This window comes from Aspergillus chevalieri, chromosome 2 (genome assembly GCF_016861735.1).
Source record: "Aspergillus chevalieri M1 DNA, chromosome 2, nearly complete sequence".
Classification (NCBI taxonomy): Eukaryota; Fungi; Ascomycota; class Eurotiomycetes; order Eurotiales; family Aspergillaceae; genus Aspergillus; species Aspergillus chevalieri.
Genome location: NC_057363.1, coordinates 3,088,710 through 3,111,992, shown reverse-complemented (window position 1 = coordinate 3,111,992; position 23,283 = coordinate 3,088,710). Strand labels below are relative to the sequence as shown.

Genomic DNA, 23,283 nt, shown 5'->3' with positions numbered 1-23,283 from the left:
AAAAACAAAAAACAAAAAAAAAGACGATATAATTTCTCGGTTATTTGTTTTATTTTTTTGATCAGCACATACATGTACTACGACAAACACGCCTTGGGACTGGTGGACTTTCTGACATATAATTTGAGGTATATGGAGTTCTGCGGCCTTCCCTCTCGTTTTTCCTTTATTTTGGTGGATTTCTGTTTATTTGCCTGAGTATTTATTTTGGGGGTTCTTTGGTTGGAAAGATTGTACTAAAGGGTTGCGTTCTTGTTTTTTTTTTTTTTGTTTTTTTCCCTATGTTTTGGCACGCAGATATGCTTTAATCCTCTGGTGGTGGATGGTGATGACATGTACTCTAGTTTCTTATTTTATGTTTACGATTATGATTATAAAAGAGAAAAACCAAAAAAAAAAAAAAAGAATAGATGAATTCGTTATAGTATTCTGTGATGCCATTATATTACGTCTATTATTCTCGACAGGCTATGAGTAGCTCTAATGCAATGGAATCACTTGCGCTCCCTCCAGGTGATCTCCAGCTCAACCGGATGTTCTCCCTGGGTAGCGAAGACATCACTCTGTGTATGGCCCTTGGGTGGCTTATCCGCATAGAACGTCGTGTTTCCGTTATAGGCGAGTTTTCCGTCGATCATCTATCCTTGTATGAATATGTGGATGAATGAGAAGGGGAGATGACAGAGCTTACCTCGAACTCCATTGGATTGTCGACGTGTGCTCCGCAGGTCAAGATATCCTGTTCGAAAGAACATTTGCCCCTGCTTGATGTCAAGGTGAATGTGTCATCTGCGAAGGAGCTGTTAGTGTGCTGAACTGCTGAACCCTAAGCATGAGTTTGTCTCTGGAAAGAGGAACAGACCTCTGACTTTCTCTCCTCTGAAAGTCGCACAGGTCCCGGAGGTAAACCAGGTGCCATAACTGATGATACAGCCGCGTCCCTGACCCTGAGTCGAGACTTTCAGGTTGCCCTCTCCTTGGAATGGGATACCAGGAGTAGCGGTTGGCTTTGCGGGTTCCGTTGCCGTATGGGTTGGATTTGCTCGGTGAGATCTCTTGGGTTGGTAATGGACGCCCTTTGCAGGGCAGTTAGACTTCAGACCATCTACCACAGAGATATTAGTAGATGCTCTGATAAACATGGAATGCAGGAGTAGGAGTTAACCGACCTGGAGAGGAAGGAACAAAATGACCCGTCTGCAGAGTACCGGCAACATTGAAATGGTACCAGATTTCATTCAGAGAATGACCGTGACATCTGACGGTGACGTCGCTTCCGTGGCCCTTTGCGAGAGCATCTTCGATTTCAGCCAAAGTGTAGGTTTTCGTACGGGATGGAACAATTCCGGCGTCGGCGAGGAACTGCAACGATGTCAATAGGACTCGTAGCTGGCTGACAATTTGATTAAATTGATAACACAAACCTTATAAGATGGCAGTTCTGCAAATATCTCAACCGCTTTGTCGAAATAATCCACAACCTCCTGCTGCGGGTAATAGTCGCCGTAGCAGTGGGTCTCCAATGTGCTGATACAGGTACCTATCCAAGTCAGCTTATGCCCTCTTAATGAGAGAGTCAAGGCGGATGTGTACCATGCTTGTTCCATTCATGAACCCACAGATCTAGATCGTCTCCTTTGAAATCCTTCCAGTAGACGTCCATATACTCCAAGAGGTCCCTCCGGCCTGAATCCACCAATATCAACGAGATGTTATTGTAGTGTCTCTTAGAATCGCAGAACTGGTCGAAGCCACCGTCGCAATGGTCCGGCCTAAACGCATTCTTTAATTAGTGATTAATTATTCAAAAGTCTCGTATCTCCACCTAATCTCAGAAAATGAAGTCTCACCAGAGTCCATGAATAGTCCAAGAATCATCAGGACCGAGAGCAGGATCAGCATCCCAGAATTGAGTCTGAAGAAACTGTCCACCAGGATAGTTGAAGCAGCAGGTATCCTGACCGCTGTACCGGGTCTGGCAGCTCACTTCTTCTTTGGTGCATGTTTGTTGTGTGATAACCTCCATCTTCGGGTTGTACAAGTCTGTCAATGAGGAAAGCCCCAGGCTACTGGTAAGAGCTTTCAGGAGACTCTGTGGTCCTGGGACCCCTGTGAAAAAGGCCCATGACTCCATTGCGGTTGTCGAGGAATTGATACCGTTATTGTACTAGATGCGTTCCGCTCGTTCGATGAGGTCGTGGTAGCAGCACCGGACTGAAATAACAAAAGCAATGCTCTAATTCATCCGAATAAATTGATTTAAAGGAGAGAATCGAACAGCTGACCAGACAATGATGCTTGCCCACGTGAATGCAGCGTCATTCCCATGAGAATAATGACTAATCGCTCTGTCACATGTGACTCTCACCGACTGATAAGCCGCTTATCAGTCTGGGGAAATGGAGTACGGAACATCGCTCCGCTTGGAGTACTTCATGGTTGTTCATGCAATTTCAATTCCCAAGGAGATTCTATCTTATTATTGTACACGTGTATCAACACTCGTACATATCACATATACATATAACAATAGACCCATTTGTTCAGGCTGGTCTAATGCCTGTCCTCCGTTTCATGAAGCCGCTCTTTCCACAGTCGGAGAATTTCAAAACCAATCTCAACTGCAATGAGCAAAATAATAATCCATTCGAGTCGAAGGCCATGTGTCTCACTCAGTCTTTCCCGGAGAACGCTCGCTATTTCCTGCGCATAATCCATCTTCTCGTTCAAAAGTTTGATGCGGATGCCCACATCCAACGCTCTACCTACTTGTTCGTAGTACCCTTCCAGACCAAGTTCATGTCGGCTATCCCAGAATATATCGGGTAAAGAGTCCGTGAGCTCCGAGTAGAGATTTAGTTGGGCGCGTACGCTGAGAAGCTGGCCGGTTTTGCGTAGAATGAAGTCCCTAGTGTATGGAAGACGTGCGCCTCTCGACAAAAGCGTTGGGATTGTTCGAGTAGATTCAAAGTAGTTCGCGAGGAGAGCCTCCAACACCGCCAGCTTCGTGCTCCGAGCTAATCCCGAAGAAAATGCAACCTTTGTTAAGACCGTATCGATAGATTGCCGGCCAGGTGGAAGCTGCGAACCGGATTCCGTCCCCCCTGGTTTGGTCCCAAGTATGATTGTGTCACCCCGTATGCTGCTGTTCTCTCGGCTGGAATCTTCCACGTATTCGAGGTCTTCGGTTTCAAGATCCTCCGCATGTTCTCCCTCCGCCGCTGGAAGCAGTGTCCTAGTTGCCAGAAAGGAGGTGAACCCCTCGGGTAGTGACCATGCCACGACCGTGCCCGACGGGAATATGAAGACATCCCCTACCTCATCAGGAGGGAGATCTGTTGCGGTTGGATTGCTCATACGACGTATCGAGTCTAGCGGAACTTGAACATGGACGACTTGGGGATATAGGCCGGTTTCGAGAGGATCGGGCTCAAACCCCCGATATTGAAGGATTTCTCTGACTTTGCGAATGTCAAATTTTTCTGCTACGGCATACGCTGTCACTGTCTTGACTCAAGAAAAGGAACATCAGTAATGGAGTTTATCACGACGTTGATTTCTGAAACCTTAGTCTGATAGAAGCCTTGCTCTTTGAGCTGAGCCCTCGAAATAAAACTGTCCCTGGATCTTTGTGCCTCCACAGCTACTCTTCGCAGCGAAGTTGGAGCTGCCGGAGATCTAGCACCCCTCCTCCGCTGCTTCTGCGGTTCGGAAGACCAATCTTCAGAAACGTCGCCATCCTTATTAGATTGTTTTTGCCTGAAATGTGCAATGGACGAAAAGAAACCAGTTCTTGGAGAGAAAACCCAAGGAAACTGGCTTTGCGGTAGCCTCAACACGGGCCTTTGCCAGGCCGAACAGAGGTATGGCCTCAGGAACATTGCGGCGGCGCTTTAGTCTGTACTTAGAAATGGAAACGCAAAAAGCGGGCGACTATTAGCTCTCAGAGCCATGGCAGGTCCAATCCCGGATGGTAGGACTGGAAATCGCTGGAAACTGCTGCTACGGAGCATTTCTGTGAGTCGTCGGCGCCGCGGAAAAAAGAATAACTAACTATCGGGCTCGACCTGATGAGTCAGCACCTCCTCCGATCAACTACCCCAGGCCGACAACTGGACTGACGACATTGTTGGGCTGCAGCTGCTTAAACAGCTCCAGGCACGGAAAAAAGGCTTTCGCCATGGACGCGCCTGGCGCGACGGAGGCAGCAGACAATGCTAGCCAGGCAAATTCCGAGCACGAAACGTCTATTCCGCAGAGTACCAACGAATCCAGCGACGAGCATTATCGCGATGATCGACCGACACCGACTGAGGATGGACAAGACAACAATGGCGATGAGGAAAGCACAGAGGACGGGGAGGAAGAAGGGGAAGGAGAAGAAGAGAATGATGATAGCGAGGGGGACGAAGACGACGAGGAGCCACGGCTCAAATATGCGTACCTGACGAAACATTTAGGCTCAGTATACCGGAATGGCGATGCAACAAGTTCGTTTATCACCGCAGGAGACAAGATGGTATGGGCTCCAAGAGGCTTCAAATTGATTTGGTACGCTGAAAAATGATCTAGGTAATCGGAACGCATAATGGCAATATTGTAAGTTGTGAACGCCGAATCAACATGGCCCAATGACTGACCTCCTATAGCATGTGTTGTCCTTGCCTCTCCTACAATCTCTTCGTGTGTACCATGCCCATTCAGCCAGCGTCACGTCTATCTCAGTCTCACCGTTCCCTCCTCCCTTACCGACCTTCAAACCAGAGCCATTGTCCAGGGCCTCGACCTTCACTGAAGACCAGCTTCCCAACCGGTCTTCCTCCAGTTCTGCCAGTATTCGAGGACAGCCAAGGAACCAACAAGCCACCCTTCCAGCGACTCCTTCAAACTCGATATATATAGCAACCTCTTCCATCGACGGAAATGTGTGCGTTTCGTCGTTGGTGGATCCGCGAGATGTCATATTACGGAACTTTGGCCGACCTGTGCAAGCCGTCGCATTGTCCCCGGAATATAAAAGTGATAGGACCTTTTTGTCTGGCGGGCGCGCGGGCGATCTCATCCTCACTACCGGTGGCCGTGTTGGTGCGAGCTCAAATTCGACCACGATGGGGGGTGCTGCAGCTGCAGCTTCTAGTTGGCTAGGCTCGATAGGCCTAGGGACAAACAATGGCAAAGATACAGTCCTACATAGCGGAGAAGGATCTATCAGCGTGATAAGATGGTCGTTGTCCGGGAAATACATCACTTGGGTCAACGAGGAAGGTATCAAGATTATGCGATCGAATCTGTATTTGGATTCCGCAGATCTGGATCTTGCTTGGAAACGAGTCGGTCACATAGATCGACCAAACCTTCCTGGCTGGGAGGAAATGGCTGGTGTTTGGAAAGCCCGGGCTGAGTGGGTCGACAAGAGCTCTCTAGATAACCTAAACGATCCGGTTCCCGGGCTTGATGCCTCTCGCGAGAATCTGAAGTTGCCCCAATCAGCCACGACGAAAGAAACGATAGAGAAGTTGATTGTGGGCTGGGGAGGTACAGTCTGGGTCATCAATATCTACCCTGATCGACCGAACAAGAATATCCGGGACCACAAGCTCGGTTCTGTGGAGGTTTCTACAGTGTACGCTTCCATGAAGTTGCCTTTGTTAAGGATCTCTGCTAATCTGAACTTAGATTACGAACGGATTGTGTTATATCCGGAATCTCTCTATATACCCCACGCCTCATTATGGTACTTGCACACATCGAAGCAGAAGATGACGCTTCAGAACAGCGGTCCAAACACGGTGTTCTTCGTCCTGGGACCAATCGACGTCAACGAGGCCTAGAGCCTGAACTTCGGATCATCGATATTGAAAGCAAGGAAGAGCTCAGCGCTGACACGCTCTCCGTCAGTCGATATGAAAGTCTCACTTCCTCAGACTACCACATGTGCGTCTTACCTTCTTGGAAGACGTCTGTTCCTATTACCCAGCGAGGAACACTGGGTGCTATTGGAAACGGTCTTTGGGATGCAACAATGTATCCTGCGCGTCTGTTCAGCTCTGCAGGAAGTATCCGTAGTACCACGAGCAGTGGCGACAGGCGCTCGAGTAGGGCGGCAGACACCATATCTTCACGAAGACTCTTCAACGACGAGCCTCTTCCCAAAGAGTTGCAGGACGTTGCAGGAGCTACTGGATCGCGAATTTTTATTCAGAGTCCCTTCGACTGCGTTGCTTCTCTGAAGAGAGATCTCACAGATCGTCTGGCGTGGTTAGACGCACGTGGGAAATACGAGGAAGCCTGGAAGCTTGTCGATGAGCATCCAGAAGCAGCTGGGTCTGCAAATCAACTCAATGACAACGTGTCTGAAACCCTGACAAAGCAGAGCAGCCTTGGTGATTTCTTTGCAGATGACCAGTCATCAATTACAACGACAGGCCGAGCAGTGAACTCTGTGGCCGACCAGGAGAAGCGTCGCATTGGCGAGTTATGGGTTGAACAGCTTGTCAAGCAAGAGAAGTGGACCGAGGCTGCTGAGATCTGCGCTATAGTGGTCAATACCGCTCCTAGATGGGAGCACTGGGCTTGGAGATTCATCGACAACAAGAAGCTCGATGAGATATCTCCATATATCCCTACTCATTTGCATCCGCCCCTATCCTCAGCCATTTACGACACTATTCTTTTGCATTATGTTCCACAAGACAGACGCAGACTGGAAGAGCTCGTCGATTCATGGCCATCAGACCTGTTCGATGCCAACAACGTGGGGAAAGCCATAGAAAAGCAACTGCAATCTGAATCTATCGTGCCAGATTCCGAAGATTGGCGTACTCTCATGAGATGCCTTGCTAAGCTTTGCTTGGTGGGAGGCCACTATCATGAAGCATTGCGCTGCTACATCCGCCTCCAAGATGCAGACACGGTGATGTCGCTGATTAGAGAACACCGTCTCCTTGATGCTGTTTCTGACGATATTCCGGCCTTTATCTTGATTCGCGTAACCAGAGAACAGTTGAAGTCAGCGCCCATTCCCGAGCTTGAAGAGGCAACGGCAGAGCCCATCAAGGTTCTCGTCAGCGAGGCGTATACAGGCATCGTTCGTCCAGAGACGGTGGTCACACAGCTGCAAGCTAAGAATCGCTTACTCTATCTCTACTTCTACTTGCGGGCTCTCTGGCGGGGGGAATCGCTTCCCCATGAGGCTACAAAGCCTCGTAGAGGCCGTGGCGTTCGTGTACGGGATGCAGCGAGTAAACTGGCAGCCGATGAAGGGAAAGCTTTGATTGATCACTTTGCAGACACGGCTGTAGAGCTGTTCGCTGATTACGACAGGCCACTATTGATGGAATTCCTACAGACCAGCACTTCCTACTCGTTTGAGACGGCAAGTTCCATTTGCGAAACCCGTCGCTACACCCCAGAGCTTATCTACCTGCTATCCAAGATGGGACAAACCAAACGGGCGTTGAACCTCATACTTTCAGACCTGAAGGATGTCTCGAAAGCCATATCGTTTGCCAAGTCACAAGACGATTCAGACCTCTGGGAAGATCTTCTCGACTATTCCATGGATAAACCCCGTTTCATACACGGATTGCTTGTTGAAGCAGGGACAGCAATCGACCCGATAAAGCTCGTTAGGCGCATTCCTAGCGGTCTGGAGATTGAGGGCTTACGAGAGGGTCTTACCCGTATGATCCGCGAACATGATCTCCAAGCGAGTATCAGTCAAGGCGCCGCTAAAGTCCTTCAGAGTGAGGTTGCGGTAGGGATGGATCAACTGCGAAAGGGCCAGAAACGAGGAATCAAGTTCAATATAGTCGAAGACAAAGAGAAAGAAGATACGAATGCGCAAGATGACTCGAAGAGCGATGCTGAAACGGTAAAGTCCGCGAGGCCGTCCAAATCTTCCGCAGGCCGGTGTGCTGGTTGCCAATCTCCCTTTCACCCCAATGGTAAGTGAAGCACCCTGCCCCTCTGTATTGATTGGTCAATGCTTACCCTGGATCGCAGAACAAGAGATCCTTGTCGGCTTTGCCTGCGGTCATATATTCCACCTTTCACACGTCCATCCAGAGCCTGCTCCGGGCACAGATGAGAATTCCTCGGGAACTCATACGCCAATGCCATTCCCGCGCACACCAGCGTTTGATGAGTCGTTACTGTCCGCATCCCGAACCGTTGGTCCCAAGGTGACGACGGCTCGACTTCTTAGGGACCGGATTGGGGATAGATGTCGAATCTGTGCAATGGTCAAGGAGATAGAAGCTATTGATAATGATTCGGAGGAAATGGAAACCACAGGGTAATCGGCTCATTAGTTCCCTACGGTAGACTCCACGAGTGCTTCGTTAGATATCCCCAGACGTCTCATTGGGAAATGAGGTCAGATCTCGTTCGAAGTCTTTCGATACTGCCTCTGGCCTTCAATGGTATGGCAGAGGACAGGACTGGTTGAATGGCACTGACACGATTCAGATTCTGGAAAGACATAACCAAAGGAATGAGTGTTTATATGGGACAGATGATTATGTTTTGCTTATGATGGAGATACCCATGGTAGTCAATTTACGATTCAAGGAATACCCAAGTATGTAACAAAGCTCTAGACCCCGCTGTCTCACGTACCAAGTGGTTACAGAAGAAACCTCGAGCCAGGAATAAAAGACGAGACAATAGTCGATTTGACACGTGCCTTCCCAATCGGGACACTTTGGTGTAACGGCCCGATTCGGGTTCTTCCTGGCCTGGGTCACGCCTTCCCGATTGATTTCTGCCGGTCAGGACAGCTTATATATTCCCTTTCCTCCTCCCCTCCTTCCTCTTCCTTTCTTTCCTCCTTCATCCTTCTTCATCCTCCTCATCACTCTTTCCATCGTTTTCCCATCGTCCATCACTTCTTTTCCTTCTAATTGCCTTCGAAGTCCCTTCCTGATTTAAATACTACCTTGGTTCACTACTTCGAGTAACCATGGCTCCCCGCATCAACCTCTTGGTCGTCATGCTTGTGTCGTTCCTGACCGTCTTTGGATTGGCTCGTGGTAAGTATTCCATCTCCAATGTCATTAATCCATCTAACTGACATCGGTAGGAACCGTAGGAAGCATGTACAACGCAGAAGATGAACACTCTCTGTTGAAGCTTCTCGCTGGTAAGTATCAATGCCTCACCACTAGCCAATGCCATTGAGACTAACCACCTTCTTGAGCAGAACACGAACCTCCCACCTTGGCCAGATACCAGCTCTTCCCTCGTGGTGGTACGTCGTCCCTGCTTTTCCTCTCCAATCGGCAGTGTGGGTGCTGATTTTATACTAGATGTGGGTGTTGTGACTATTACTGAGACTGTTTGCGGACGCGAGCCTGGAGCGTCACAGACCTCCAGTGCCTTTGATAGCGTGCCTGGCGTTTCCACTACGTCCAGTGCCATTGTTTCGTCTGACACTGCTATCCCATCTGACACTGCTATCTCTCCCGGCACTTCTGTCTCGTTCAGCACTTCTGTGCCGGCTAGTGACGTCGTCCCGTCTAGCACGGCCACCTCGTCCACTACCATTGCCCCGTCCAGCACCACCCTCTGGACCAGCACCCTGGCTTCCAGTTTGTCAAGCACACTCGGCGTGGCTCCAATCACGTCTAGCAGTGCGGTGACTCCGTCATCTGGCTTTTCTTCTATCTCATCATCGGCTTCATCTGGGTTTTCTACTTCTATCTCTTCGCCAGCTACTCATTCTGCTTCTGAAATCGCCAGCTCGAAGACGACTGGAAACGCTGCGACGGCGACCGCCCCAGATTCGGCTTCAACTTCTGAGCCTTCCAAGTCGGATGCTGCTTTCCGCCCCACGGGAGCACGCGCTGCCATGGTGGTGTTGCTGACGCTCTTGAGCATCCTGTTTGCCTAGAACATCGCAACACCGTTGCCGGATGGAGGGCCTCGCCCGTGATACGGAGCATCGGGGACTTATTGAGGTTTCATTAGGAGTTAACGGGTACTTTTTCAGCATGTGTAATAACTAATGATGTGGTGTGATTTCAGTGGAAAGGCCTCTTTATGTGTCCTACGATTTGCAGCAGTTAGACCAGACACATTACGAGAATTAATACGGTTGTTTTTCATGGTCAATTTACGTCCAGGTTTATTTCCTACGCCTAGCCAAGGTTAAGCGTAAACCAGATTGTCCTTGGCTGCTATATTTATCTTGGGTGTCTATTACTATTTTAGCATTCGAACGAGTCAGATGCAGGCCTATCGAATCCCGGTCTCGGACCGGTGCAGTTGGTTATCCTACACGTCAAGAACCCGCGTATCAATCAAACCGATTCCTCGCCAATGTCTTCCCCCTTTCGAAACTATCATACTCCTCTCCCATAACCACCTTCTCCAGCACTACCTCCATCTCATTCCTTATCTTCACCTTCACAGTATGCACTGGCCAAGAAAGCCTGATAAAGACATCCTTCAAGCCCCGTAACCTAGCAGCCACAGACTTAACGATCTCTCGGTAATACTCCCATTGCTGCTTTGTATAATCCTCGCTGAGAAACCCGCTCGCAAATTTCGTCCCCTCTAAGCCCCGCAGGCGTCTATACAGGTCTACATTGTGGGTCACATCCAGGACGAAGGTTAATTGATGCAAGGTAGTGTGTTGAGCGAGGAGGTCCAACGCCTCAAGCCAGAAACCGTGGTGCTTTCCGCCTGGAGCGAGGGATTCAATTTCGGCGAAGTCGACATACAATTCGAGATAACGAAGATGTTGGAGGCAATATTTGGGGAAAGGGGTTAGGAGGTACAACACGCGATTTTTTGAGTTGTGCGGGGTCGTATCGTTGTTGTATCCCCTCTGCCGCTTGAGATCTCCTTGACTATATGCTCGAAGCAATTGCAACCCCTTATCGTGGACTAGTCCAGTGCAGATAGAGCATTCTCTCAGACGTGGCAAATAGAGCAGGGGATCCAGAAATTCCTGCGTCGTTTGAATGTCGAAAAACTACTAGATATACTGAACTCCAGCTGATCTGGCTTTTACATACGCAAGCCTCCAGCAGAAAAACTCAAGCCAGTCAGGCAGAACGCGTCGCTTCTCGTCCCTTTCGTTCCAATGTATTTTGTGGATGTATTCATCATCGCACTGCAGCTCTTTACACATGCTGAAGATGTATTCACTGCGCTCCCGTCCGGTATTTACTCCAACCCGAAGCGTCCTCAAGAGCTTTCAATGCCCAAGCAGGCGGCTATAGCCTCGAATGCCTATCACTATCCACCTAAAACCGATTCCTGGAATAGAAAATCGACCGTGCATCCTCGGAAACATAGAACAGTTGGTTTGCCAATCGATGCTTGCATCAGACATAATATTTCAAGCCACAGCTAACGCATTGGCGTGTACTCAATGGTGGCTTGTTGAAACGGCGATGGTGTGCCCATTCGCCTACAGAGGCTAGGTCGTTTACGCTGTTGGAGTCGCATTGGTCGAACTGTTCAAAACCTAGGTATTCTGTTTAGATCTTTTGACGGATGGGTAAAGGTAGTGCGAGGATGAAGTTAGCTTTCACATTTTCTATTATAGGCCTTGGTTCAATTCGATTCAGGTGGATGAGGATGCTTCGAGATATGAATTAGACAAGGCTGGGCTCTTCCCTCATATTTCATGCCTCAGGCATTAGTTGGTGCCTGAACTAGATGGACAGACTTGGTTCTGATATCCGACACAGACATGGGGTTACTCTGTGCAAAGCATCTCAAAGCGAGTACTGAAGGCATCATCGTCACCGGTGAAGCTAGGCAAGGAGACAGCCATGGGCTGCTGTTTTTGTGGCTAGGAAAAAGCCACTTCAGCTGCAATAGCCTCTAGTAGCTGGCTATCAAGCCACTGCAACTTCTTCGCCTTCCCTTAACCTTGCATCCGGAACAGGGAGCTTACTTGCATCATGAGCGACAAGCAGCGCGGCTTCCCTAGTAATAAGACCATTGATGGCATCCGTGACGTGCGAGGTCGGTAGAAGTACATGTAGGTCAAAGAGGCAGGAAGAACAGCAGAATAGCATTACAATTACAGTAGGCGGCTTCGATCTGGCAGGCTTCTTTTGAAGATTGCCTTACGATAGGCTATCGGAATCTTCTCCGCAGTGATAGAATGATATCATAACCTTGTTCGAATTACTCTTCCATAACAACCAAACGAAGTCAGATCGAAACTATCTCAAGCTCAATCAACCAGCCATACCAGAGTTCCACTGTCATCGCACGCCTCAGACAGCCAGCCTTACACAGCAACAATAATGAATGAGAAACGAATCTTGGAATGTTTCAAATATCTCATTTGATATTTCAGCGAGCCAGGACGTATATTCCTCGTCAGCGCTCATAAATAAAAAGATCGAAAAGAAGATAGTAATCAACGTAGCCACAGGGGTATCTATTTCGTGTGTATCGTCCCTGACCGAATCTTCATGGGTGACATCATGAGAAGTAAAATGCGATAATGTGAAAAAGAAATGAAGAGCTCTCGTCTATGGAGACTCGACAGAATGGAAAAGAACAGACAGAAACAAGACAATTTCAACGATCCATATACTATCGTTGGATAGAAACGACTGGTTCGCTTCAAACAAAAAAATAAGACCATCAGGGTAGTGAAAATGAATCAAATAATAAGGAAACAAACTCTTCTTTTCACGGAGACTCGTGTATCACCTCCACCCTTAACGCCCTGGAAGACTCGCTCAAAAAGCATTCATGAAAAGGAGAAAAGAACAAGAAAAAGAACCGAAAAAAAGCCGTCTTAGTGCAATGCCATGACCTCCGTGCCACGCACCAGGCGTTGCATCACGGATGGAAACGATCGAATTTTCTCAAACTTCCCAGTCGGCGAAATCACCCGAGAAGGCGAGTCAGGGAACAGAAGAGCATAGAAACGTGTATGATTGATCAAAGAAAAGGCGAAGAGCATTGCGGAGTGCAATCCCGTAGGACAGACACATACTTGCGTCAATCCGACAGGAAAACATTTTAATAGCTCAGCTTCAACTCGACCGGGGGCTGTTCACTGCCTTCTAATGCGTCGGAAGTCTCGGAAATTTCGACATCCATATCTTGACCATCCGGGAGTTCACGGACGACGTCGTCATCCACCATGATCTTCAGGCCGTTTTCTTTAACATGGAGGACGCGCACAACGCGACTCGGATCAAGAAGCTGCTTGTGCGAGATTTTCTCCATCAGATCACTGACTGTCCGCTCGCTCAGATACACAGCACGATAAAAGTCGTCCTTCTGTGTTTCATTGCGTGGGAAACGCAGATAGAAACATGCAACTGATCAATTGGTTAGCATTTGCCATGAAATTTTATGCATATCAGTCAAAAACTTACTTGGTTTGGGTGGATGCTCTGCTGGCGGTCGGTAGGTTGGGTCGATGTCCACTGCTTCAATGTAACCAGTCGAAACATTAGGATCTGCCGAGATCCTTTGAACCTTGACAGGTCGGGACAACGAAATCTCAGAGGTAGGGATAGAGCTACCCCGGGAGCTACCCATCGAGCCTTGGTATCCCGAATCATACTGGAACTGTCCAGGAATTGGGTTCCAAGCGTTGCGTGGAGAGTGTGATAGGTTACTCGCCGCGGGCGATAGCACTCCATCGATACTCGACCGGGTTCCCCGAAGGGTGAGTTCCGACTTCTTGCCGGAAAGAGGAGTGCCACCTGGAAGTTGGACCGGGAACAGATCCGGGTCGTCCTGTTCCTCTCCTTGCAGATTAAGGTTGCTGACAGGGCGGGTAGAGGTGAACATCTCCTGCATCGCCGCCAGCTTGGCATGCAAATCGTCCTCCAATGATACCCTCTCTGTACCGTCCCGCGAATCCATCGACCATGTTCGTCTGTGTTTCGTGATTTTTGGAGGGCGAAAATCTCCGCCATTGATAGCGACAGAGGCGTTGGTGCGCTTCCGTTTCCCATTGTTGCCGGCGCCCATCTCTGCTTGGGTAATCTGCTGGCGGAGCTTTTCGATTGTCTTCTTCACATGGGCCACATCGTTCGACAGCTTGCGTTCGGCACCGTGATCACGGAAAAGCTTAACTTGGCAGTAGCTCACTTCGTGCTCCGAACCGGCTCCATCGTCAGATACCAATTGTGTCTTCGCGCACAGCCGAACAGGAATGCCCTTGACACCCTTTGAATGACTGAAATCCGTGGAGAGGAAGTTGAACCGGACGGGAATGGTACAATCCGATGTCCCTGTGGCGGGGTTCGCGGTCCATGTGACGCAGAAACCATCGAATGAAGTGTTCTCGATTTGAACCTGGCGACCCTTCCGGTCCTCGTCTCCACCCTGGAACGGATCGACGTACTCGACAGCTTGAAGCTTGCCGCCGCGCTGATGCGCCTCGCTCAAACCTCTGCCCTCCTTCCATAATTGCCAGCATGCAGCCGGTTTTGCCCGTTGCTCCTCCTCTTGGAACGACACTCGGACGAACGTTCTGTATTGGACCAGCTTCGTGCTCATGGCAGGCGGTTTTGAATCGACTATGGAAAGCGCATACGCTTGGCCTTTGTTCAGATATGTGATCGGGATATCCCCCGGGCTTTTGATCATGGCAGTCGGAGCGCGCAACGACACATTGTACCGGAATCTGTTTGGAAAAGTGTTAGAATTCACTGGTAGGTGCGAGAATACGAGTGGAGCTTACTTCTGATCTGCAAGCATGTTGGGTTGCTCTGACATCTGCGTTGATTTCACTGATGGATCGGCCTGCATATCAAAGTCATTGAGCGAGGAGTTCTCGATGGATTCATCCATGGCAGCGTCGTATCCCGAATCGCGATGTACGAGTACACTTGGCGGGGCAAATGCCGGTTGCTGGGCGAAGGGCTGCTGGTTTTGGAATGGATTCGTGTTTGAGAAGAGAGATTGACCATATTGGTTGAGACCCATGCCTGTCGCGTCTTGATCCATGGGGCCTAGCTGCGAGAGCGAATTGATCATATCCAATCCCATGGTGGGAGTATGCAAATCGCCGGCATGTTGACTATGGAACGCGGGATTGAAGCCGCCAAGGTTGGGAGTCAAGATGCCGTTCGGTTGGTGGGCAAAAGACAACATAGAAAGGGCATTCGGATCGACGAGAGGAGAGAACGGGTTCACGCGAGGAAGTTCTTGCGTATCGATTGTTTTCATGTCATTTTCGGGCAAAGGCCTGCTTTCGGAGAATCACCCAGTCAGAATCTGAATTCGAGATATTCTGAAATATTCGAAAAGGTCGAGTATCACAAGGCGTTAGGGGGGAGGGGGGATATGGGTTATATACCTCGCTGCCTCTCCGATGGAGCCATTTCGTCGTTGCGATTGTGCGGCCCCGGGGATCACATCAGAGAACATTCTTTGGAATTTCTGAATGAGTTCGGTGTTTGGCTTCTGGGAGTTGTTTCTGAGAAAGAAGCCATCAGTATCCTGTACTGCAGCGAGACCGGACTCAACTGAATGCACAACTTACCTGTTGCGGAACATCGTCAAGTACCAAATGTTCTCAAATTAGATAAGGAAAGAGGAAAATAGTTGAGTAGAGAGTGTTGGTAACATCCGGTCTGTCTGATCGTATTGGGGGCTCAGCGTGGGAGTATAGAGAGCGTAGAAAGGCCCCTTGTCTTATAAGTACGTCCAATCGAGTGAAAGATAAGGATAAATATGACGACAAAGAGTTGAGAATAAGGCTCGTTATAAAGGAGAAGAGAGAAAAGAGAGAGGCGGGAGAAAAGAAGCGAGTAAAGAAGAATGATAAAGATAGATGACGGAGTCGAACGGTAGAGTTGCCCCCAATAAGAGTGCCCAGGGAGCTTGGATCGCAGAAGAATGGAAAACGTCACTGGGGATTGTTGTGATATCTGGGTGGGCAAGTGGATTGGTGAAAATTCAATTGGGAACCAAGTCCATAGAATAGAACAGAAAGAAGACCGAGGAAGTTATGGAACGAAGAAGCAAACCGAAAGGGCGAACATTCGAAAAGGAATAATACTGACTATGCTCAACTATTGCGGCAGGTGGGTTACATAAGCCCTATAAGTGTTTAAAAAAGAAAAGAGAGAAAAAAAAATGAATGGCGATGACGTGGGCGAGTACACTCTCAACGTCCCATATTGTTTTAATTTCTCTTACTATGCCTAGAGAAGAAAAAAGGCCACGCAATTACCTCATACCTTTTTTTCTGTTGAGAAACTGATCATTTGCTTTCTCCCATGTTTGTACCATACAATTGTCAAGTCCTCTCATTGGCCCATAGGCAGTTCCAGAATCAGTGGGGTTGGACCCAGAGAGGGGTCGCCGGTAAAGGGCCGGCGCCGATAAGCCGTATTATTGGTGGTTGTTCGGGCCGTACGAGTACTCCGTACACCGTTACAGGCGTTACATACAGATGGTCTCGCCCGCATAGAGTCCAGCTACTACTGTACGAAGTGCCAGAACACAAATTAACTAACATGGTTCAGTAACGCGATCACCTAGCTACCCTTCCCTGCCGTTGAACTACTCGCACGGGCCCTTGACAGTGCCCCCCATCTGATATCGTATGTAATACGGAGTACAGGGTACAGTAGTACTTCTGCTGTACGGCATACAGTCACAGACGACAAAACCATATAGACTCGAGCGGTCCATGGTTATAACGAACCCAATAAAACATTGATATAAACTATTCTAAGAACAATCAATCATCATCTCCCGGGACAAGAATCCAGCGCACGACAATGATACTTTAGAACACTCTGCTGGGACGGAGTCCTCCGTCCCCGATACATCCTACCCTGGGTTCTCTTTGTCTCTTTGTCTCTAAAGGGTAACTGCAAAGATTAACTGACTACACACGGGTCGCTAACCAAACAATCGTCCCCAGCAACTGATTCAGCTCGATCGGTTCTTTCGGGTCCATTCCATCTGTTTGCGCATGACTTTGCGGACACAGATGATAGGTCAACCAACCACCCTTTTGCACAATGTCGATGTAATTGACAGTTATGCATCAATTGAATACGAACATCCCTTACCCCAGACGGTTCGGCCGTGGCGATGGACCATCATCCCTTTGGGGAGTCTATATTGTGAGATATATGCCCTTGGGATACAGGGTGCTCTATATAGCCCATTCTATATACATTCACTCATTATGAAAGCGGAGTTGCCACCCAGCAGCTAAAACAAGCTTATTTCCAACGCTCAGATAGCCGACGTCAAAAAAGTGCGAGCCCAGCGCTCAGCACAGAGTGAGAAAGCACACAAGGTGTCTTGTATATCATTCCAACTCCGCATTGAAGTGACAAACGATTCTGAAATCACGGTGACGTAACGACACCCTCATCCGATTAGAAAAATAGCTTCAGTCCACATCGTCGGGTCGATGAATTGTCGATAAGTATTTTTCATGTACCTTCCGTTACAAATACTGTACTCCGTAAGTAATACACAACCACTAAGCGTCGGCTCCAGCAGCCGCCAATCAGACGCCTGTATTTGCAACGGAAGTACAGCGTACTAGACCAGAGCACTGACGTTATAGAAGAGCAATTATGTGTTCTGCAGGGATATCAATTGGGCTATAATATCACTTTTATATGCATTCTTTATCAACTCCCTGTACAACATATATTGTACCCGTACCCCGTACCTCGTACTCCGTACAAGTACAGTACAGTACATGTTGAACATCCTTCTAGAAGATAGGTAAATCCTCACTCCATAATAATCTTCTCCATAATTCTTAAAGAGCAGCAGCAGATCAGACCATTATTATTCGCTGCACAATCATCCGAATTTCTTACCCCGGCGCCGACACCCGAATATCATAATGGTAGCAATCAGATAAAACAAGAGCGGAGTCCTCCGTGCTTCTGCCCCTACTTCCTAATGCGAACGAACGGCTAAATTCCGTTGGAATATGGAGTACCTCATTCCACTTTTCTAGTAGAACCACTACCGTAGTATGGAGCCTATAGGCCGAATATATCCCGGACTTGAATAATTACGTATCTCTGCTCTCCACATCTCTCGTCTTTTTTCTTATTCAATCCCCTCAGCCCTGAATGTTCCTATGACGTCACATGGCTATTGGTCGATTTCGGAGAGCTTCCTCACTCGCCCTTCAGCCGCCAAAGCCACAGTCGATTGGGATCCATTATTGGATGGAAGTCTCTGGCGACAAAAGAGTACCACTTTTCGATCTACATACCTCCTTTGTTTCTGTGCATAGAATGCTCATAACTTATGTTTAGGTCCGTAAGCACGTCCAGGGACCCTGTCACGGACAAATATCTCTGTGTTGATCATTTCGCGGGGCCACTCAGTTAACTCACTATGAGATAATCATGACGGATGTCTTCATTTTCAAACGACACAACTTTCAGTACATTATTTGATAGTCTTCCCTATCTCACGCCCGAATCACCTCAAACGCCATCCCACGAGAAGGAAAAAAAAAAAAAACATTAGCATAGGAGATAAGGTATATAGGCTTTTAACATATTCGACAATCACCGGCGCCAAATAAACACTGCAGCGCATGCGGCGCGGATCAAAAGCACAGTCAGTAGATAAGTACACCCGCCCCACAATAACCATCCGTGAATATCCCCCATCTATATGGCAGAAGAAAAGAAAAGAGAAGAGAAGAAAAGAGAAGAAAACAACAACTAATGCAGTTGAGAAGCACCGAGTAAGCTTTTGCATGGGACACCACCATCAACTCGGCACAATGACTTTGATCAACCGTGCAATTCCCGTGCGCTTCCGGGCAACGGTGTTGTCATTGCGATCTCCACACACGCTAATGTCGTCTTGCATCGACACCTTCGTTCAGGCGATCCATTAATAGGAAAAGTAAAGACAGCCATCAGTCTAGATCGGCAGAAAGCAGAAATTGAATGATCAATGCATGATAATCAACGAGAATCCGTCCACCCAAGCTCCACTGGAGCCGGAAATGCCAGCTACCTTATAACCTAGTGGTGGTATCAACGTGTGTCTATATTCAATTGTACACTGTCAGTCCATCTCACATAGAAAGGAAATTAGTTCAATACATACCCTGAACCTCCGTTCGCATTCCCATACACTCCCGATTTCCGTCCCAGGCTCGTGAGGATCTCAATACCGTCGATCCAAGCTCCAGCTCTGACGTAGAATCCCAGTAAAATCTCGCCTCGTCGAATATCTATGACAGTTCTCAGGTTAATTCTCCGAGGTACAAACCCGATTCGACTTACCAAACACGAATTCATCTCCACCAGGCTTGCCGCCCCGTTTGCCAAAGAGCTGGCTCGTGGCATCTTCATAGAAGAACTCTAGCCCATCCAGGGCTAGTCCATGATAAACTTTAACCGAGGTTAACAGCTTAGTGGAAACAAAGGCGCAGTCCAACAAGAGCTGTTCGGGTTGGCTGCCTTCCATCTGCGAGAACCCGAGTTTTCCGCTCATATACCCCGACTGGCTCTTGGGTAATTTCACCAGAGACAGTTTGGAGCCCAAACTCCCGATATCATCCACAGCATAACTGCCAAGAGCCCCAGACACAACGTTCAACTTAAGCTTCTTCTTCTTCTTGTCCTTGTCACTTCCAGCTAAACGTTGTCGGAGTTCGTTCTCTGTGACAGTGACTTGCTTCGGAAGCCCATTGCTACTAGACTCGGTGTTTACATATTCGATGAAGCCGTGGCAGACATCATCTCCCTCAGCATATAATTCAATGAACGCCACGCCCGACGTAGCGGTGAAAAGAATCTTTCCGCTTTCCACAGGCCAGACCTGAACGCTATCGTCCGAAATCATGGGAGCATCCCCCGGCAATCGGAAGCAGGGGTGGAAACGGAAACGCAAAACGTCCAGACGGTGCCAGCTGCATTCATCCTGAGGCAAACATAACTTCAGTCCCTGAGTCTTGGTGCGAGTGGAAAACGGCTCCCGCGTCATGAATGTCCGGTTCAGACGCACATAGTCTCGGAGCATGACGCCCGACTCCTGGTGCGGAGACCCAAAGAGATGGCCGACTTCGTGGAGATGAGCTCCGATCCCCAAGACGGCAGATTCCCAGTTCGAACCAGCCTCGCCGCAATCGTTTGCGACGAATGAGGTGTCGGTGCGCGTGCAATCGGAGAGGGCTTCCACAACCTCTTCCAAACTGGACGGATAGCTCTGAAGACTGTGCGAACCGAAGATGGCCATCTTGATATCGTCACCTCCTGATCCGAGAGCCGCGTGGCCAGTGATGACCTGGGATTGCTTGTCCCAGTGCGAATCCATGAGCATGACTGCGACGTACTGTTTTTGCCCAGGTTGGGGATGGAAATAATCCCGCACGGCCGCCTTCGCAATACGGAACAATTCGTCCTTTTTGGTGGCCGGACCATGCTGCTGAGCGATTTCGAGGTCCCTGAGCTCCGCGACCGTCTTGTCAGTCCGGACGACATGAACTTTGGCCTCGTTGCGCATCTGTCCCATAGCGGTATCGCGACGGCTCAAGGTGCCAGTCTGCCACTCTTCCTCAAACCGGAAGCAACGACGCCCGAAGTTGTTGCGGAACATCTGCTCGCCTGTGAACGCTTGCCAAAGGTACGCAGCCATGCGATACTTTTTTGTGGCAATTTCCAGCCCATTCCCTTCACGCTGCACTCGCTCCGGCACCGCATCAAAGGTTCCATCCGAATCTTTCCCTAACAGCATGACCAGATGAAGGGGTGCAGTATTGACTAAAGGCAAGTGATTGATACAGATCCATGTCGAATGAATCGCGGGATGAGAGCTTCCGGACGATAATTTCGAGGAGACAAAGTCGAATCGCAGTCGGTTCGGTCCCGGGGAGAGGTGGACGAGAGCTTTGAAGTGCGAGGAGTTAACGGGCCACGAGACCGGGGGATAGCTATCGTGATGATGGTTGACGGTGACACATCCGTCCAGCGGATGCAGTCTTGGGTCACCTATCTGACCGTAAACGAGCAGCACCTTTTGGTGTACCTGTGGGGAGGTTCAAGTGGGGTTAACACATGTCACAACGGTCCATTTTAAAACGAGGCAGGATCAAGACAAACACCTACCCATGAACCATCTGCGACGGAGATAATTCTCGGAGCGTAGGGAGAGGAGGGCACTGGCGACCGGGCAGCACTGTTGACTGACATGGAGCTTCCACCCTATCAACAACAACGTTCCGGTTAGTCCTCTTGTACATTATATGCGTAGGGACCCAGTCCAGCCAAGCGCGAGATGTAGAGTCACGTACGAAGGTGCTATTCCGTTGAGATGGGGTCACATACGGACCCGGCCGTTGGGGCGGCACGGTTGCCGGCATGCTGGTTCCTCCACTGCTCGTGCTGCTGCTGTTGGTGGTAGGAGCTTCATTCAGCGCGGGAAGATTTGGCGACGACGAAGTACCATTGGGCTTGATAGAGGACGGAGGAGTAACGGAGCTGTGAGAGGACGTATCGAGAGTCAAAGAAGATTGACCAGAAGTCACTTCACCATTAGACTGCGATTCATTGGATCTGGTGTCGTTGGACTTGAAGCTGGCCTTAGAACGACGGCGGAAGTTGGAGAAGAAGGGCATAGTTGCGGGGAGGTAAGTCCGATCTATTGACGGGTAGAAAAGAGACCCAGGACGAAGAAACAGAATTATGGATGAGGGAAAGGGGCAGGTGACAAAAAAAAAAAAAGACAGAGAGAAAGAGAGAGAGAGAGAGAGAGCAGGAAAGAGGGAAGGAGGTGATACCAGATCAACCCCCGATGAGTGAGAGGCAGTGACGGAAAGACGTAGCACTGGCAACAACGACGGGAAACGAATGGAGAAAAGGACAGTAAGAAGGCAGGGCCAAACGAGCGATCTCTCGTCCTCTGGTGCTGCCCTGAGGGCAGATCTCCTTGATTAGAGAGTATAGAGTATAGAGAGGAATGAGACGAGGAAAGAGAGGAAAGCGACCGGTTGCGGTTGAGGATGAAGAAGTGAAACCAACAATGGTCAACCGCCCCGCTTCAGCAATGGAGGGAATGAACGAATTGAGAGGATTCAGATTAAAGAAAGTTAGAGTAAGAGAAGAAGCAAATGAAGAAGAGTGAAAAGAAAGAAGGGAAGGAAGAAAAACGATTGCCTTGGAGAAAGGCTGTGATGCTTGAGGTTGGTTTAGTTGCGATTATTACTGGTCGATCGCAGTTAGCGCCCTTAGCATATACAAGAATAACAACAATAACTACGAGTACGAAAGACAAGAGAGAGAGAAAGGAGTCGGATTAATTAGTAGCGCTGAATCCGCCGCGAATCAAAGCCCAGTGAAAATGACTAGTTTCAGTCTGGCCAGTGGATCAGGGGAGAGGGAGGCGAAAAAAAAAATAAAGGCAGCATTTAGCTCAGTTCCCTGGGAATTCGGAGAATGAATGCCATTGTTATGCTGAGTACGTATTATTATTGCCGTTCAGAGGAAACCGAAGGATTAATTGAAATGGAATGGAATGCAACCACAAGAACCATGCTTTTTTTTAATCTGGAGTACAGAATAATAATAATCTGTGCAGAAGATATGAGACTGGAATGCTGGTACCTGCTCCGATATGTAAACTCCCGCAGAGCATCATCCGCCGATAATTGATCGACGAGATCTGGACTCTCTTCTTTCCTATTGGTGATGGTTCAAGGTTTTTGAACCATTCTCTTTGCGATATTCCGGAAAAAGTATTTGTTCGAACTCCTACTCCTACTAATACTGTAGTCCAAACTTGTGCTATTCTGAAGAGCTTCTGTAACGGTAGTATACAGCATTGCCGGAAATGGTATAGTACCAATACAATCACACAATCCAGACCATATTACGTGGCTCAACTCAACACTCCGTGGTCGTTCCTCGATAAAACTCAACTGACAAGCGTTGCCCAAGAGATTTTCCAATCTTTTTATGAACTAACCAAGTGTCAGTGCTGAAGCTCGGACCACTCCCAAAAGTACAAGAGAAGCTGAAACGGCACATCAGCAAGGCCTGTCTACGGAGTAGCAAGGCACAAATCGGATTCAGATTTGTTTCATGGGTACTTGTAGATGCTATGTGCAAGGTCATGGTTAAATATTCCATGTGTGGTTTTGTACATATATGTCAAAATGTTTAAATCATGACGAACAATATATTAAGCTGCTTTGTACATTAACTGAATCAGGTACACCAATGCTTCAGTGCTTCGTGCTTGAATTAAGCAAGTGAGTTTGGAACGTATCCAGTTGGAAATGCGGGGACGAGAAACTGCAACGTTATCTCTACCTCTACGTTGCAGGCTTGA

The 23,283-nt window shown here is 48.6% G+C and overlaps 6 protein-coding genes across 6 annotated transcripts; 2 read left to right on the top strand and 4 right to left on the bottom strand.

The window, feature by feature from the left end:
- Positions 1 to 494: 494 nt before the first annotated feature.
- On the bottom strand, positions 495 to 2,134 carry RNY1_1 (T2 family ribonuclease; the record flags this gene model as incomplete). Its single annotated transcript, XM_043285470.1, has 7 exons — positions 495 to 638; positions 692 to 789; positions 863 to 1,105; positions 1,170 to 1,362; positions 1,425 to 1,540; positions 1,594 to 1,772; positions 1,851 to 2,134. The coding sequence occupies 7 exons, from the start codon at positions 2,132 to 2,134 to the stop codon at positions 495 to 497; spliced, it is 1,257 nt and encodes a 418-aa protein (XP_043134159.1).
- A 419-nt stretch (positions 2,135 to 2,553) lies between these two features.
- On the bottom strand, positions 2,554 to 3,881 carry ACHE_21094S (RMD1 family protein; the record flags this gene model as incomplete). Its single annotated transcript, XM_043285469.1, has 2 exons — positions 2,554 to 3,507; positions 3,567 to 3,881. The coding sequence occupies 2 exons, from the start codon at positions 3,879 to 3,881 to the stop codon at positions 2,554 to 2,556; spliced, it is 1,269 nt and encodes a 422-aa protein (XP_043134158.1).
- A 299-nt stretch (positions 3,882 to 4,180) lies between these two features.
- Positions 4,181 to 8,300, top strand: VPS41 (CLH domain-containing protein; the record flags this gene model as incomplete). Its single annotated transcript, XM_043285468.1, has 5 exons — positions 4,181 to 4,519; positions 4,573 to 4,599; positions 4,650 to 5,623; positions 5,677 to 7,946; positions 8,005 to 8,300. 5 exons carry the CDS (start codon positions 4,181 to 4,183, stop codon positions 8,298 to 8,300), a joined length of 3,906 nt encoding a protein of 1,301 aa, XP_043134157.1.
- A 662-nt stretch (positions 8,301 to 8,962) lies between these two features.
- Positions 8,963 to 9,892, top strand: ACHE_21092A (uncharacterized protein; the record flags this gene model as incomplete). The annotated part of the gene is made up of 4 exons (XM_043285467.1): positions 8,963 to 9,032; positions 9,083 to 9,142; positions 9,203 to 9,250; positions 9,309 to 9,892. The coding sequence occupies 4 exons, from the start codon at positions 8,963 to 8,965 to the stop codon at positions 9,890 to 9,892; spliced, it is 762 nt and encodes a 253-aa protein (XP_043134156.1).
- Positions 9,893 to 12,999: 3,107 nt separating this feature from the next.
- Positions 13,000 to 15,498, bottom strand: ACHE_21091S (grainyhead-like protein; the record flags this gene model as incomplete). The annotated part of the gene is made up of 5 exons (XM_043285466.1): positions 13,000 to 13,304; positions 13,362 to 14,623; positions 14,681 to 15,187; positions 15,299 to 15,418; positions 15,485 to 15,498. 5 exons carry the CDS (start codon positions 15,496 to 15,498, stop codon positions 13,000 to 13,002), a joined length of 2,208 nt encoding a protein of 735 aa, XP_043134155.1.
- Positions 15,499 to 18,900: 3,402 nt separating this feature from the next.
- On the bottom strand, positions 18,901 to 21,571 carry ACHE_21090S (zinc metalloproteinase family protein; the record flags this gene model as incomplete). The annotated part of the gene is made up of 5 exons (XM_043285465.1): positions 18,901 to 18,997; positions 19,060 to 19,186; positions 19,239 to 20,982; positions 21,063 to 21,158; positions 21,248 to 21,571. 5 exons carry the CDS (start codon positions 21,569 to 21,571, stop codon positions 18,901 to 18,903), a joined length of 2,388 nt encoding a protein of 795 aa, XP_043134154.1.
- Positions 21,572 to 23,283: the final 1,712 nt, after the last annotated feature.